This window comes from Panthera leo, chromosome D1 (assembly GCF_018350215.1).
Source record: "Panthera leo isolate Ple1 chromosome D1, P.leo_Ple1_pat1.1, whole genome shotgun sequence".
NCBI classification, from domain to species: domain Eukaryota; kingdom Metazoa; phylum Chordata; class Mammalia; order Carnivora; family Felidae; genus Panthera; species Panthera leo.
Genome location: NC_056688.1, coordinates 43,478,471 through 43,496,097, shown reverse-complemented (window position 1 = coordinate 43,496,097; position 17,627 = coordinate 43,478,471). Strand labels below are relative to the sequence as shown.

The 17,627-nt window shown below is 34.6% G+C and overlaps 1 protein-coding gene across 1 annotated transcript in view; it reads right to left on the bottom strand.

The window, feature by feature from the left end:
* The window catches only part of NOX4 (NADPH oxidase 4), a 165,309-nt gene that overhangs the window by 64,485 nt on the left and 83,197 nt on the right, over positions 1-17,627 (bottom strand). The window contains exon 12 of the mRNA XM_042905676.1: positions 12,136-12,196. Within this exon, the coding sequence (XP_042761610.1) occupies positions 12,136-12,196 (61 nt within the window). The remainder of the gene's footprint in view (positions 1-12,135; positions 12,197-17,627) is intronic.

Sequence of the window (17,627 nt, the reverse complement as noted above, 5' to 3'; positions counted from 1 at the left end):
TTGGATCTTGGCTCTGATTTTCTTTTCTCCTATGCTCACTGCCAGCCTTGAAAGTCTGCATGGTTGAGTACACTATCTCAACCAGATCAGACACAATATTCAAACTGCCATTGAACAGTCCACCATTCCAGCATCAACAAAAGATTTTTCACTATTACTGTGAAAGTAGAAAGTCAGAGAACTATGTCATAAATGAGAAGGAGTTGGGAGACAAAAGGATGACAAATCACGTGACTATTCCTTAAAGGACAGTCTCACTCTTAAAACACATTTTATTTGTTCTAATTAGAGGCATAGCTTTCTACGAGGTATTGTCACTAAAAATGGTGGAATATGCAAAGTTTTTAACATAGATCTTCTCTTCTTTCCCTTCTTCCCTAATTATGTTGATAGCTGCACCCCAAGACATTTTACTAGTTTCTCAGTACAATGCCAACAAAAAATAAGATCACCTCCTATTTTTAAGCTCTTCATCATACTACATACAGCAGACAGTTTTAACTCTACTGTCTATTTAGTTTGGCATATTTGGGGGGGTTCTCTAGCATTTCATGTCCATTATTTGTCGCCTCCAAATTTTCTAAAAATCTTACTTCACACAAGGATGTAATTTTACCATTCTATTTACATTTGTTAATGATATCTCACCCTCCTCCTTTGTTAGACTTGAAAAATCATAAGAGCAGTAGCATTTTCACTAGACACTATTCCCCATATTCCCTAACTCAGTTTCCTTTGAATGCACAGAAGATAAGCACCTTCCTTTGGTATTAACATACTTAAAGTCTTTGGTGTGTTCATTTGGAAGACATTTAAGAACCTTATCTGGATTGTTACAATCCATCAAGTTACAATTTTGCCTTAAAAATTATAGTATGTGTAGAGAACAGGAACTACATCCATCTAGAATCCTTTACAAAGTGCTTTGCAAGTGCATCAAACAAACGAATACTTAAAAATGTTCCTCATGATAATGATAATGGCACAAAACTCTTGACTTTTTGGCTTCTTGTAAATTAGCTAATCCAGTAACACTAGACTAACTTGGCAAAATGACATACATGTTCTTGGCTGCCCAGTACATTACTGTCATATTTTTAACATTCTTAAGAAATTATATCAAGTAAACTCCTCACTATTCTTATTTTCTTTCATATTATAGTATAAAACCAAACAGAAAATAGTAGATAACAGAAAGTCCAAACTTCTCTTAGAGACAAAAGAGTTCATACTAAAAACATAATAATTCATGCAAACAAACCACTTTGCTATAACAACTCTATTTCCAGGTCCAGAAATTGTAGAATTTGCTTATATTCAGGACTTAAAAGTCACAATTTTTATTGGCTAGAAAACAAAAATTTTGCATTTTACTCTGTCTTTGAGGTTGTAAAATGACTGCAGTAGAATAAAACTTAATGAGTAGTGAACTCCAGTCATTTACTGAGCAGTCTCAACATATTCTGTGGCATTATAAGTGAGCTGTCATCTACTAAAGAATGACAGCACAGATTTCATGTTCATAAACTGAGAAACCAAAGGGAAAATAATTTGTACTCTCTTCTGAGAGCAGATGGGCATTTAAATTATAATATAAATTACTCATTTCCCTGATAGAAAATTTTCCTTGATTTCTAAGGCTATGGAATGTGAAATTTAACCCCAGTTTATATTTATTGAATTATTTATTATATTATGATAGCAAATGCATTATATCAAATGCCATCAAATTAACTAATTGTCCTCAATGATTTCCACATAGACTCACATCAGACCAGAATTAGTGTTCCCTTATACATGTAATATATACATTAAGACATAATATGTTAATCCTCATCCTGACCCAGACTCACCTAGATAAATACACAAGGAATTGCATATGTATTTGCTACTTAACTCCTCCTACGAATCACAGGCCAGACCACACTATAAATTCAGTCACTCTCAGAGATCTGGGAGAATTTAGAAATAGGAAGAATTTAGAAATAAGCTTATTTGTTATATGCTTCTTTTTGCACACTAATTTTCTCAATTTACTGGTCTCTAATATACTCAGTAATTCACAGCAATCTATACCATCCCCAAACTTCTCCCCTGCATTTTCCCAATAAGTTTTATAAAGTTGGCAGTAATCCCATAGTTGTTGTTCTCCCATAGTTATTGTTTGGCCCTATTAAATTGGACACCATAGATCATTCCCTCAATAGAACTTTTTATTTCCTCAGCTTCCTAGACAATATTACAAATCTTCAATTTGGTGTCTTTGCTTCTAACCTGATCTTTCTTCTTTTCAATCTGTATAATACCAGCAAGGTGATCCATATAAAGTGCAAATTTTACTTTAGTTCCTATTTAAAGCCCTTCAAATTTTCACCAACATCTTTAGGGAAAAAAAGACCAAACTTCTCAGCAGTTCCTACAAGCTCCTCCATGACATGGCTTTAATACCATCCCAGCTTGGCCTCGCAAACCCATGACATTTTCCTCACATTTCATGATAGTTCACACCTCTGAGCCATTATTCAAGCTATCTCCTTCCCTGGAATAATCTCCTACCCTGGACAAATCCTGTTTACCCTGACACTGCTTGGCCCAGAAAGCCTCCTAAATTCCCCTCCCAGAAGCATCTGTACCCTCCATTTTGGGGGAGTACAGCATTACACTTTGTTTATGTATTTGACTCCTGTCCCTAATAGGTTGGGGGTGTTTGTAAAGCAGGGGACATGCCTGCCTGCCTCCTTGCTTGCTTTTCTCCTTCCTCCCTCTCTTCATTCCTTTTCTTAACAAATAATTACATGTACCATGAACAAGCATTTTAAGAGGCCTTTGAATATAATGGTAAACATAAAAAAAATACAGCCCCCTACCCTAAAAAGGTTTAGTCTATTGGAGGAAACTCACTACACCAATGATAACACTTTGAATATATAGTTATCAACAGAGATAACTGCTCTTAAAGAAAGAAATATAGCATGGGGCGCCTGGGTGGCTCAGTCAGTTAAGCATCTGACTTCCACTCAGGTCATGATCTCGCGGTACCTTAGTTCAAGCCCCACGTCGGGCTCTGGGCTGACAGCTCAGAGCCTGGAGCCTGCTTTGGATTCTGTCTCTGCCCCTCCCCCACTCATGCTGTGTCTCACTGTCTCTCAAAAATAAATAAATGTTAAAAAAAAATTTAAGAAGGAAAGAAATATAGCAGCCTATAACAAACACCTAAAATTGAGGTGTCTAGAATGCTTCTCAGAAGAAGACTCTTGAGCTGTGGTCTAAAGATCCCAGGTACATGTATGGGTAGGGGTGAGCAGGATGCTGAAGAGTACTGTAAACATATGGATCAGGACAGACATGGGGTGGGAGGAAACAAGCAAAATAAAAGGAACCAAAAGGCCAGTGCTGCTATAGTGTAAAGAAGAAGAAACAAATTGAATCAAGATGAGAGGTAGGTCAGGGCCAGAGCAGGGAGCCCTTCTAGGCCACTATGAGGATTTTTTTATCTTTATCCTAGGAACAATGGGAAGCTATTAAAGTGATTGAAGAGAAGTGATTTAACGTGATTCGGGCTTTGAAGTGTCTTTGGCTGCACTGCAGAGAATGAATTGGAGGTGACAGTTGTAGCGAATTCAATCAGAAGTGGACCAACGCCGGTAAAATCCAACACCACCATCTCCCTACCTGCTCAGTAGCTAATCTGAAGACCAGCTATCCTGGGGAAAAAACTCACAATTATTCTAAGTTGTCTCACTTAAATTTTGGACCACATATCTTAGTAGGCCTACTGGCATATCTCAGAAGGGCTACCATGCTTCATTCATCAATTTACTTCCTCCTCCTCAAAATTCAACATATCTTCCCACATCCTCAGTCTCAGTGATAAGCTTACTATTTTTTCACCAAGGAAACAGAAGAAACCAGAAGAGAAATCCCACACTTCCCAATCCAAGCCTACCAATCCATTGGTAGCCATGCTCTGGAACCATCTTCTCTGTCTTCCAATCTGTTATGAAGCATGAACTGCCTAATGCCTTATCTACGGTCAATTCCTCCCCTGGCACATTGAAATCCAATTTCTGTGAAATGCATTAAAAGGCCCTTGTGGACTTTGCTCTTTCCCTCTACTTCATTCTCATTACTCATTGTTCCCCAAAGTATGTAAACATATTACAATAGTTCACATTAAATATATGTGTGTGTGTGTGTATGTACCTGTATTTATGTTGTATGTGCTCTCACATCTGCCTTGTCTCTATATCCTCCTTCCTTCAGCTACTGACTTATTTCTTTATTTCATTTATATCAAAACTCCTTAGAATTTGTCCAGTAGTGTTTTGCCAAATACTTAACAGGCAAGTCTTTAAAAACATTTCTTAAATCCTTATTTTATGATGTCTGTCAATTTCTGTGGAATAAATACACTGTGGATGATTTTAAAGCTGTCAAACATGACCTCACTTAACAAAGTTGGAAGAGAAGCATTCAATGACCCAATGAACTCATAGCAGCTGCCCCCAACATATCTCTGGATTTGTCTATATGGACCATCTCTACTTCTCTTGCTATCTCTTGAGCCTACTTCAGACAGACTTCTGTTCCCAATACTTCATTAAAAACACAGCTCCCAGTGTCTTTATTCAGCCCTCACTCTACTCCACTTCTCAGTAGCATTTGTTTCAATTGATCAATGCTTTTTTCTTTCTTTCTTTTCTTTTTCTTTTTCTTTCTTTTTTTTTTTTTTTTTAATATTGCCCTATTCTGTCCAGGATTCAAACTCTCTCTCTTTCCTCAGAGGCCATTCCTTCTTTGTCACTTTTGCTGGACTCTACATGTTAAAAGTCTCAGGGCTCTGTTATAGTTCTTCTCTATTTATACACGTTTCCTTGTTTTTAAGTTATTTATTTTGAGAGAGAGTGAGAGAGAGCACGCAAGCAGGGGAGGGGCAGTGAGAGAGGGAGAGAGAATCCCAAGTAGGCTCCATGCTGTTGGTACAGAGCCTGATGCAAGGTTTGATCTCACAAACCATAAAGTCAAGACCTGAGCTGAAATCAAGTGTTGGATGGTTAACCAACTGAGCCACCCAGGCTCCCCTCTACACACATTTCTTAAAGTAGTTACTCTTGACAGGACAGTGCCACTTCGTAGGAGTAGTTTTGAGAATTTGGGGAGGTAATTTGGATCTCACAATGATGATCAGTGGTTACTAAAATTTAGAGGGTAGGGATCAGAGACATTAGACATCAGGAATTGTCTCACTTCCTGCATGCTTTTCATATGACTTGCTAGACATTCACATAAATGAAAAACTCATTTATAATGATAAAAAATGCAAAGGTTTTGTATGACCTAAATATGTGCCAAAACTCCCAAGATTGCAACCACCCTGTACACTGAAGTAATATTGTAAATTATTGTGACTAGAATTTAACCAAAAGAAGTTCACTATTTTGTAAAATCACACCATAAAGAAAACAGTGCTCATAGTATTTCAGTTGTATTGGGATTCTATATTTAGAAGTGTCTTATTCATGATCATCTTATATGTGGTTTAAGTCACCTATTTCATTATGACTTCTAATATAGTCATGCTTGAAAATTTAAATATGAAATGTAAATCATTTACTATAAATTACTTTATCTTAATAGCTCCTTTATATTAAGGTTAGGACATTATATTGGTTTTTATAAGTTATTTGTGTACATAATATCTGTAATTGCATTTTAAGAATGTAAAGCAGGCATATAAAATGTACATAAATTCTATAAAAGATATATTAATGTAATGGTATACAGTGCAAATACATATAATGTCGATATATAATATATACAATGTAAAATATATAAAAATGTACATTAAAATGTATATAAATCTTACATAGATGAGAATTACTACCCAACTTCGTATCTTTAGATCCATGAACATAATAATAATTCTCCAGTTTGGATCTCTACTCTGACCTCCAGACTCACACGTGTAAAGACCTATTCAACGTTACTTTTTGAAAGTCTAAGAGGCATCTCAAAGTTAAAATGTACAAAACTGAATTTGAATGTCCACTCTTGTGCCTCTGATATGCTGCAATGTTCTTGATCTCAATACACAGAAGCACTGTCCACTTACCTATTGATACTAAATACCTTAAATTGTCTTTGATTCCTAACTCTTGTTACATCCCACCTCCAGTCCCTCAACAACAGCTGTGAGATACCCTCAGAATCCACCCACTCTTCATGACCCAGTCACCATCACCCTACGCATACCAGCACCTTCTCTTGTCTAGACAGCGGCAAGAGGTTCTCTCTTAACTCATCTTCTAATTCCCACTCTTGTCTACCCCTATCATATTCTCTATACAGCAGCCACAGTTACCATTTTAAAATGTGAGTCAGACCCAAGTCAAAATCCTTCAATGATTTTCTATAACATTTATAATAAAATTGAAGTTTATAAGAGCCTACCATATCCAGTCCATGGGTATTCTCTGATTTTATTTCCTACAACATTCCACTTTTAACTGGTCCTTGAACACAAACATTGGACTGCCTCAGGGTTTTACATGTCCTCTTATCTTCCCCATTATTACTTCTCCAGATTCAGAGTTCTGTTCAAAAAGGCTTTGCTGACCTCCAAATCCAACCAAAACCAAGAATGATTTAAGTGAACTCTTCACGATTTAAGTGAAAGGAATTTAATACAGGGAACTAATGACTTAGGTGAAGGAAGTACTGAAGCTAAATCAAAAACAATGGAGAAATCCAGAAAGTAGAAAGAAGCTACGCTAATGGGACCCTAAGCTACCAGAACCTGTAAACCAGCACCATATGGCAGAAGATAAAAACACTACTGAATCATCTCTAAAATGATGATACATTCCCCACCCCAATAAAAAGTTTGACCTGTTTTCTGCAATGCTCTGAAGCTCCACTTTTTCTTCCTTCTCCCTAAACTCAATCATTTAAAATAAATAAATAAATAACCTTAGCCTGACAACCACTAGGTAGTATGTATTAAAACAAAATGGATGATGATTCAGATTTAGATTTCAAAACCATACCTTTTTTCTCAATCACATAAAAATGCACTGGATGTTATAGGTAAGTGATGAATCACTGGGTTCTACTCCTGAAACCAATACTACACTGTATGTTAACTAACTTGAATTTAAATAAATTTTAAAAACTACAAGGTTTCCTACAGTCTATAGTGTCCAATCCCCTGCTCACTTCTCTGATCTATTTTCTATTACGCACCCCTTCACTGTCTCTATTCCAGACCCACTGGCTTCCTTGCTGTTCCTTGAATATCCAAACTTATTACCGCCTCAGGGACTTTGTACTTTCTCTTTGCGTACTCTAAATACACTTCTTCCTGAAATCCACTTGACTTATTCCCTCATCTCCTTGCATGTAACTAAACACCCCATCTAAAACAGCACTCCTACCCTTCATCATTCTTACTCTCTTACCTTTATTTTTCTTCATAGCATTATCACTATCTAACATATTATACATTGATTTGGTTTTTTGTTTACTGGAGATCTCTACTGACTAGAATATAGTCCTTATAGGTGCAGATACCTTATCTGTGTTGGTCAATTCTGTATCTCCGGACACAGTGCAGTGTCTGGTATCCAGTAGGTGTTTATATTTCAGTATTAGCCAAAGTAACAAATAGTCTAAATGTTATTTTCCACAAATGACTAACCACTGTAATTTGCTAGTCATATCAACAACAAAAAGAGTATTTCTAGTCACTCCTTTGTACAGCAATTGATAATTCATACTTATTTTGGGCTTGAATGAATTGATAATTCATACTTATTTTGGGCTTGAACTAAAGTTTACACTGTGTGAATATGCACTATGTAAGATCCATGATATTTCATATGTGCAAGTATGATCTGTGCTGTTCAAAAAGGTCAGTTTACTCAAACTTATTTGGAATCTAGTTTTTTGGGTGCATGTTCTCTAAAATAGTATTGGTATTCAATAGGAGTATTTTTAATTTTTTGCTTTTCTTACAGCAATTAAAAGCCATTCACAGATACATATAGTGTAAGGTGGATACCACAGTTGTTCAAAATCCATTCTTTTAATAAAATAAAAACATTATTACAATTCATACAGTCATAATCTGACTTATAAAGAACTCCCCAAATGAAAAAAAAATACTTTTAATACATCACACATATTGTTTTAATCTTTTCATAAACAATCAGCTAGATGAAGTATAAAACACGTCTAGAGAGAATTATCACCTCTTGCTCTGGCCTAATCTTTAACTAAAACTGTAAGGTTACTTGTTCTGTGAGTATCAATGTATTATGTAATCAAGGCAAATTCATGATGTCACATGGCCTTGTTTTCCTACTTTTAGTCTTCAAAGTCAACCATATCTTCTGACTGTAGCAAGATTTTTCAATAGACAATATGGAAATGAATACCCAAGATTCAAGGAAAAGCTGTTCTGTGATACATACAATAAGCCCTCTGTTGCATATTTATCCACTTGTCAATCCATTAATTACTGAATGGAAAAATGACAAAATTTTCAGATTAATTGGAATGCAGATATTATGTATAAAAAGGTTTTGTAGTAAAACTTAAACCTCTCTAGAGTAAGTTGTTATCTAGGCCATTAAAATACCCAATAGTTTAACATGATCTCAGACATTATTCAATAGTAATGACATCTCATGTAAAAAGTAACAAAACAATTTTGGATAGTTAGAATGGTAATCAAGCCAATAGGCAATCTGTAACCATGCATTTGAAATTGGAAAGCATGACTTATTCTAGAAAAGCAACAAAATGTTAAGTCAAAGATAAATCCACTTGAGTAATTCACTCTACCCCCTCTATTCCCATCATTTAAAGAAAAAACCTGAAATGTGTTTAAGAGGTTTGAAGAGTCTTCCAAACTTAATGAGTTCTTCCCACATTTCAGAAGTACAACAGAGACCTGGTTAAAATAAAAAGCTAGTTGGGGTGCCTGGGTGGCTCAGATGGTTGAGCATCTGATGATTTCAGTTCAGGTCATGATTGTAGGGTCATGGGATTGAGCCCTGTATCAGATTGCATGCTGAGTGTGGAGCTTGTTTATGATTCTCTCCCCCTCTGCCCCTCCTCCACGTACATGTTCTCTCTCCTTCTCTCTCTAAAATGTAAATAAATAAATAAATAAATAAATAAATAAATAAATAAATAATAAAAAGCCAGACTTGTCCTGTGCTATGTAGCTGCTTTGATTGCTTCTTGGTCACTCTACTGCTGGGTATCATTGATTAGTCTTAGAAAGATCATCCATGGGGCAGTCTTAAACCTGTTCTTTAGGCCTGCCCAGGGCAGAACATATTTCAGGGAAGAAAAAGTAACTATAAAATATATCTGTCAGTTTGGAAAAGCAAACCTCTGGTATTCTACTTGTTACACACCCCTTTGGTATTTCCTACCCTTACTGCTCTTAATACTGAGTTTTAGTCAATTCTTTTAGAACAAATCCAATGATCCTTGATCTTAGGAGTAATGTCCCCAGTTTTCCTTCCATAATTATAATTCCATTGTTTTAAGGCAGCTAAACCTTGTTTTTGAACTAAAGTGCCAGATAGTGGCAGAATTATTTAGGGGTTCTATGCATGAATGCTTGACATTTTTTTCCAAGTTAACAAATATTTAAAATCAACAACGAAGAAGGTCTATTAATTGAAAAGCATATGACTGGAACTAAACTCTGAATAGAATGATCTGTTTTCTCGCTCAATGGCACAGTACATAAAATAGGAAGATAAAATTAAAACTATTAAGTGTTCCTAATAGAAAAGATTGAAATAAATGATGAGATAATCATTTATTCTAATGAGCTACTGACAATAGAAAATAACTTTATAAAGAAACTCAACAACAATAGCCAGTAATAATCTATCATGAAGTTTCTCCTTACCATGATAAATTCAATTATATCTTCAATGTGCTGCCCTTCAGTTTTGGAATTTAAGTGATTACCATTTGTTACTGAAGCTAATTCTTACTTTATTGGGATTCTTACCAGAGAAGAACTTTGCTCTTTCTTCATTTGTCAAATGGGTGAAAAACAGCTGCGATTATATCCCCTAGTTCTGGGCTTATCATGAGAATTACTATTTTCATACTACACAAGCACTTTTCTTTTACACCAGTGTTTTTCTAATAAGAGGCTACCATGATATTTTCTTGAGTGCAATAAAATAAACTTTATCTATTTTTTATTTTAATTTTAGTTAACATACAGTGCAATATTTGTTACAGGAATAGAATTTAGTGATTCATCACTTACATACACCACCCAGTGTTCATCAATAGTACCTTCCTTAGTGCCCATCACCCATCCTCCACCCACCTTCCTCCATCAAACCTCAATTTGTTTTCTATCTTTAAGAGTCTCTTATGGTTTCTCCCTCCCTCCCTCTCTCTCTCCCTTTCTCTCTCTCTTTCTTTTTGTCCTTCCCTTCCCCTGTGTTCATCTGTTTTATTTCTTATATTCCACATATGAGTGAAATCACATGGTATTTGTCTTTCTCTGACTTATTTCACTTGGTATAATACATGGATGGAGCTAGACTGTATTAAACTATACTTAAGCCTGATGTTTCACAGTTCCATAGGTCATTACTGCTCAAAGCTCTTTTGATTAATTTCATTGTTTTCCCATTAAATACTATGTTGCATATTTTCTCCATTTTCATTAAGTCTCCAATTCCAAGCTGGCTACCTGTTCTATAGACAAAGAATTTATGCACATTATTATTTTTTTAACTGTATAAGCTCTTTCAACTGTCCTTCCTAAAATATCCCTTTCTTATTACACAATATCTTGTTCTTTACTGATTTTCCAGAAATTAGCCCCCCCTTTCCAATGCTAATTTCCCAAACCTGTGCTTTTAAAACCACTCCTTCGAGTCCTGTACCCATTCCCACCCCTCCCCACTGACTCTTCTCTGTTTTCCAGCCTTAGTCTTTCCTTGATTCTAACCTATCCAACTGGCAAATTATTAAATACTATTTTTTTTATGATGCTCTAAATCTTTCAAACGTTCTCTAGCACCTCTAAGTTATTTTAATATCTTGTTAAGGCATTCAAAATCTTTACCAAGCTGACTCTAAATGGATATTCCATAGTATTCCCCAGAACAAAATCTTTGCTTCTGCTAAGCTGATTGACACACCTTTCTCAAATATGGTTTACTCATTACCTTCTCTGATTTTTGACAATGCTGTGAATTTTACTTAAATGACCTACTTCACTTGTGTGATTTTCAAGGTTTGGCTCAAATACTATCTTCTCTGTAAAGCTCCTATAACCCTAGACTACACTGAATCTACCTTTTGCTGATTCCCTGTAGTTTTCACAAACCAACTCCTAGTTTAGCATTCTATTCGAAAATATTTTTATTTATACTTACATTCATGTTTATACCTACATCCTTTCCCTGAGCAACCAAACTAAACAACTAGCCAATAAGCTAATATATACTGAGCACTCACTTGTCAGTTACTCTGTTGAACCAAGGGAATAGACGAATGAATAATGTTTCTTTTTATTTACTCAGAACTCTTAATACAATGCATCTCTCGGATAACACAAAAGTTTTTATTGAATAAATAACATATCATCCATCAATAGACTTGCTATTAAAAATGACCATTATTCCAAAGATGCTGTGTAATTGCTATGTACACATAGGTAATACCACAGAAAGATCATGTAAGAACTGAAACATAATTTATGTGATCTCAATCGCAGGTGTTGATTATTTTGAGAGTAAAACCAACCATTAATTTTAAAATCATGTTTTCTAAAACATGCATTTCATTGTTCCTTCTATTGCCAGTGCATCTGACAAGTAGGCAGAAACCAATGATTTGCAGAGAAAACAATACATTATTAACAATTATTGATATCCAAGGTATTTGAATTGCAAAAATTCATCCTACAAAAAGAAAATGTGAATGCCAAAACTGAATAAGCAAAGAAAGAAAACAAAACCACAGCCTGAGAACATATACACATCTAAATATGTTGGTAGTTCTATTACTTAAACACATGCAAACTATTATATGAGCCATTATTTTCAAAGCATGTATCTTAAAACTCTATATTCTACATACCTGTCCAGTCTCCTACTATTTTGAGGTGGACACCAAATGTTGCTTTGGTTTTAGTAGGACACTAAAAAAAAATAAAATAAAATAGTAGAATCAATTCTGATTAACAGTTATGTATGACCAAACTATGATTTAATTACAACTTTCATTCTCATAGCAAATTCCCCAAGTCAATAGAAAATAGGAAGGAATGAACTGAAAATCCATATAGATCCTCATTAGTGAAAAAAAGAACAACGTCAACCAGTTAATAAGACAATATATCTTTCTCTAAAAGCTCCTAAGTATTTAGACAAAAAAGGTAAAATATGCATAGTCTAAAACTGTTAGGATATCACATCTAAAGACAAATATTGCCAAATACTTTTTGAATTAAAATATTTCAGAGGACATGGCTTTTAACCACAAAGGAAGAAATGGAGACTGATTGTAACGTCTTTTTCTCCCCAGATATTATTATACACTTTACATCTTAACAAATTTCAGGAATAAAGAAAAGAAATATTTCTCAATGTGACCTAAATTTTCCATGTCCAACAAGGAAACTCCTACAGAGAGAGTTGTATTTCACTCCCTCCCTTAATTCTCAGAAGAAATAAATCTGGAGTGAACTGGCAAGGGTATCTGGGGAGGAGAATGAGCCATGGGTACTGGAAGTAAGAAAAGTACCCATGGCCTCATGTTCAGGAAATACAGAAAACACCCACATGGTACTTTTTGGCTCACAATAAGAAAATGCAGAATCTCCTTTTATTTTTCAGAACCCCAAACACTTATCCATAACCCCAAGATTCAAAAATTGTAACAGTACGTTTTTTCATAATTCACTGGGTGTCACTATCTAACTTGAATTTATGGGAGATAATGATGGGAGGCTAATACTTCTGTATAAAAATTCATACATAAGTGTTTCCTACATAAATATCCATTTGTTTAAGAATGTTACCCCATATCCTGCTAGAGATCTTATGTAATATATGAAATATACATACCTTTTAAAATCTACAAAATTCTGAATTCTGAAAACACATCTAACCTGAGAGTTATGGATAAGAACTTTATATACATTATTATTTTTAACTGTATGATACATGCTCTTTCAACTGTCCTACCTCCTAAAACATCCCTTTATTACCACACAATACCTGTCCTTTCCTGATTTTTACAGAAATTAGTTCCCCTTTCCAACACTAACTTCTCAAACCTGTGACTACCAAGCTTCCCTTGAATACCACGTACCAAGGGCAGGGCTAAGTGCTTTATTTCCAAAATCTCACAATAACCCTGGTGAGCTGTCCTTTATATCGAAGGAAACTGAATTAACTGAGACTTAAAAATATTAACTTGCCCAGTCATACAACTAGTAAGAAGACAAGACAGAATTTGGACCCATGTCTGTCTGACTACATAGTTCTTAACTATGGCAAGTCGCTCTCTCCACTAAGGTAAGCACGAGAGATCAAATGGAGTAGGAGGGAGAAAAGTATTTGTTGAAGATTACAAGAATAATGTACAACAATAAGAACGAAGAAGAAATATGGGCTGAAATCAAAGCACCAATGTGGTTCGGTGGGCCCTGAGATAGACAAGGGGTTGCAATAGAGCAAATCCAATACCCTCAAATTCACTTTGTCAATCAACTAATGTAGGTCACACTGGGGTGCTAGAAGGACAGGAAATAAGGGAAGATAAACACACCACGGAGATACATAAAGAACTCACAGTCAAAAAAGGTAGCTTGGAAACCAGTGAAAACACTAAAATAAAAAGGTAGGTATTATTCATTTGGTCATAGCAAATCATAAACTAATAAAAAGTATGTGATCAAGTTCAGGATTGGGAAATAATGTGACATGGAATTTCCAAACTACTGCTCTGCAATCAGTGGGTTTTTTTTTTAAATTTTTCTTAATGTTTTTATTCATTTTCGAGAGACAGAGAGATACAGAGTGCTAACGGAAGAGGGGCAGAGAGAGAGGGAGACACTGAATCTGCAATCAGTGTTTTTAATGGAATCATTATTGTTAGCACTATAAAAATTAAAAAAGAAACACTTATAAAATATTTATTTATACTATTAAAATTATAATATATACTATTAAAATTATAATTATTAAAATTATTTATACTATAAAATTATAATTAAAATTATAAAATTATAAAATTGTACTATTTATACTATTAAAATTATAATTAAAATTATAAAATTATAAATAAAATTATAAAAATTTATTTATACTATTAAAATTTATAATTATAAATTTATATAGTATAAAATAAAATTTATACTATTAAAATTATAATATTTATTTATACTATTAAAATTATACTATTAAAATTATTATAAATTAAAATTATTTTTAATAATTCTGAGATCAGTTTTATAACTAGTAAATCTTAATGATCATACCTTTAGTAAGATGATGTGATCTGTAAAAACTGCCCATAATTTTTGTAATGTTTATTCATTTTTGAGAGAGAGAGAGAGCATGAGTGGGGGAGGAGCAAAGAGAGCAGAGGACAAAGGATCCAGAGCAGGCTCTGCACTGACAGCAGTGAGCCTGATATGGGGCTCAAACTCACAAACCAGGAGATCATAACCTGAGCTGAAGTCAACCAACTGAGCCACCCAGGCACCGCCATTGTTTTCACTTCCTGCTACTTAAGGCTGGCCAGAGCCTCAATGCAGTAAAAGTTGTAGCTCCCAGAAAGCAAAAACCCAAGCTACCAATCTGTCCACATGTCACTTGATGATTCCCTCATTGTGAACTACATCTTAGGTTAAAAAAAGATCTAAGTCAAGGAGGCATCAGAATAGAGAGCAAAAAAGGTTAGTTTTGGTAAGTCTGAGTGTGCATTTGATTTAATCTCATTCTCTAAAGGAAAACATATAACTTGCCAAATATTCATATCTCTATTCCATTTTTCAGTGTAAACATTGCAAAAGATAATTGCATGTGGTGTTTAACACCCCCTCAGGTCCTGTAGGAGCCTATAAACCTCCCTCATGTGATGCCAGCCAAATGCATCAGTATAGTTTTTAAGGTTGATCTGATTTCAAACAGATAAAACATAGTATGGTTTCTTTCAAAGTCTGGGAAAGATGCCTTTATGTTACTGATACTTTCTCAAACTAGCTAGGTATAAGAATACAGGATTTAACATTGTCTTTGTCCAATCATATCGCCTCACATTTGAAGGAGGCCTGCACAGATTAACACACAGAATGACTTCAGCATGTGTGGTTTGAAACAATGACTAGAGATCTTAGAATCACATTCTAGCAGCTTTGCACAAATAATGTTCAGATTCACTAGTATAGCTAAAAACATAGTGTAGTGATTCTTTAATGTCTCCTCACTATCTTTTTTATTTTTTTATGTTTTTATTCAAATTCCAGTTAGAATAATATTAGCTTCAGGTGTACAATGCACTGATTGAACACTTCCATACAACACCCAGTGCTCATCACAACAGGTGCACTTCTTAATCCCCATCACCTATTTAACCCATCCCACAATGTTTGTTCTCTATAGTTAAGAGTCTATTTCTTGGTTTGTCTCTCTCTTTTTTTTCCCCCTTTGTTTGTTTGTTTTGTTTCTTAAATTCCACATTATGTGTGAAGTATGTTATTTGTCTTTTTCTGACTCATTTCATTTAGCATTATACTCTTTAGCTCCATTCATGTCATTGCAAATGGCAAGATTTCATTATTTTTTATGGCCGAGTAATATTCCATTGTGCATATATAACAAACTGGAGAGCAACATGCAAAAGAATGAAACTGGACCACGTTCTTACACCTTAAACGAAAATAAATTCAGAATGGATTAAAGATCTGAATGTAAGACCTGAAAGCATAAAAATTGTAGAGGAGAACACAGAGAGTAACCTCTTTGACAACGGCCATGGCAACTTCTTCCTAGATAAGCCTCTTCACTATCTTTTTAATAGCGTTTAGAAAACTTCTCAACAGGATGAAATAGTAAAGTACAGATATCCATGGCTCTCTGACTTTCCTAGAAGCTTAATAAGGAAATATACTTATGACAAGTTTTCGGTTTAAAAAGTTACAGGATAATATACATACTTAAGTTCACATTATTAATATAAAAAAAGATATGAATTTTTTTATATATATAGAAATAAGTTGAAGAGAATACATAACATGGCATTAGGAATATTAACTTCTGGGAAGTAAAACTGAAGACAGAAAAGAGAATTCATTTCATACATATCTCCCTTTTAAGATTTATTTTTAGCCTTTATAATGTTTATAATTTTAAATATTTTAAAAGTTTAAAATGTAAGCAATAATACATTACTGAGTCTCAACTTAGTCTCATTTAATTTTTTTTTAATATTTATTTATTTTTTGAGAGAGACAGAGTGTGAGCAGGGAGGGGCAGAGAGAGAGGGAGACACAGAATCCGAAGCAGGCCCCAGGCTCTGTGCTGTCAGCATAGAGCCCGATGCAGGGCTCGAACTCATGAACCATGAGATCATGACCTGAGCCAAAGTTGGACGCTTAACTGACTAAGCCACCCAGGCACCCCATCCAGTTATATTAATTCTATATAAGTAACCAAACCTAAGAGGTGGATAGAGTGAATGTGATAAACATCTCCAGGACTATAAATTTCAATAATCTTAAGCCATTTTTTTATATTAAAGCATTTGCTAACCATCAAATATAATGGGATAAAAAGATTTAAACCTAGAAATATTTTGGAAAAATTTCTGAATGTGAAGGGAAATTATGTAAGCTTTCAGAATGCAAAACATAAACAACTTGCTTCCGAAGAAATAAAAAGAATTCAGATTGGTATCACATTTGGCTACTACCACCCATTCCAAGCTTGATGATAAAAGGGGCATTGTCTTCAAAGTTCAGACTTAAATCATCTTTTTTTTTTTTAAGTTTCCTTATTTTAAGAGAGAGAGCACACATGTAGGAGTGGGGGAGCAGCAGAGAGAGAGGGAGAGAGAGAATCCAAAACAGGCTCCGTGCTGTCAGTGCAGAGCCTGATGTGGGGCTCAAACCCACAAGCTGTGAGATTATGACCTGAGCTGAAGTCAGACGCTTAACTGACTGAGCCACCCAGGTGCCCCTCAACTTAGTATCATTTAAGTTTCCTAGATGAAGACAAAGAGTATGGCTTATGTTGACTATAATATATACACCAGAATACACAACACGTACTTTAAGGGTAAGAAAATAAAGTGACAGAATTTGTAAGAACAGATCTGGAGGAGTTTCTATTTTGATATCCTTGAGTAAAAATGTTTTCCTTCAAATTATTTGTACATTATGGCATTGAGTTTTAAAAGTACTCAAATGACTAATAATTTTATAACAGCCCCACAAAAATATAAACAGATATTATGTAATCATCTTACATTTAAGAACTAAATGTAAAAATGATGTCACTGCACAATGATTTATTCAACATGGAAAAGAAATTTAAAAGCCACAATGTGTTTGTTTTTAAATC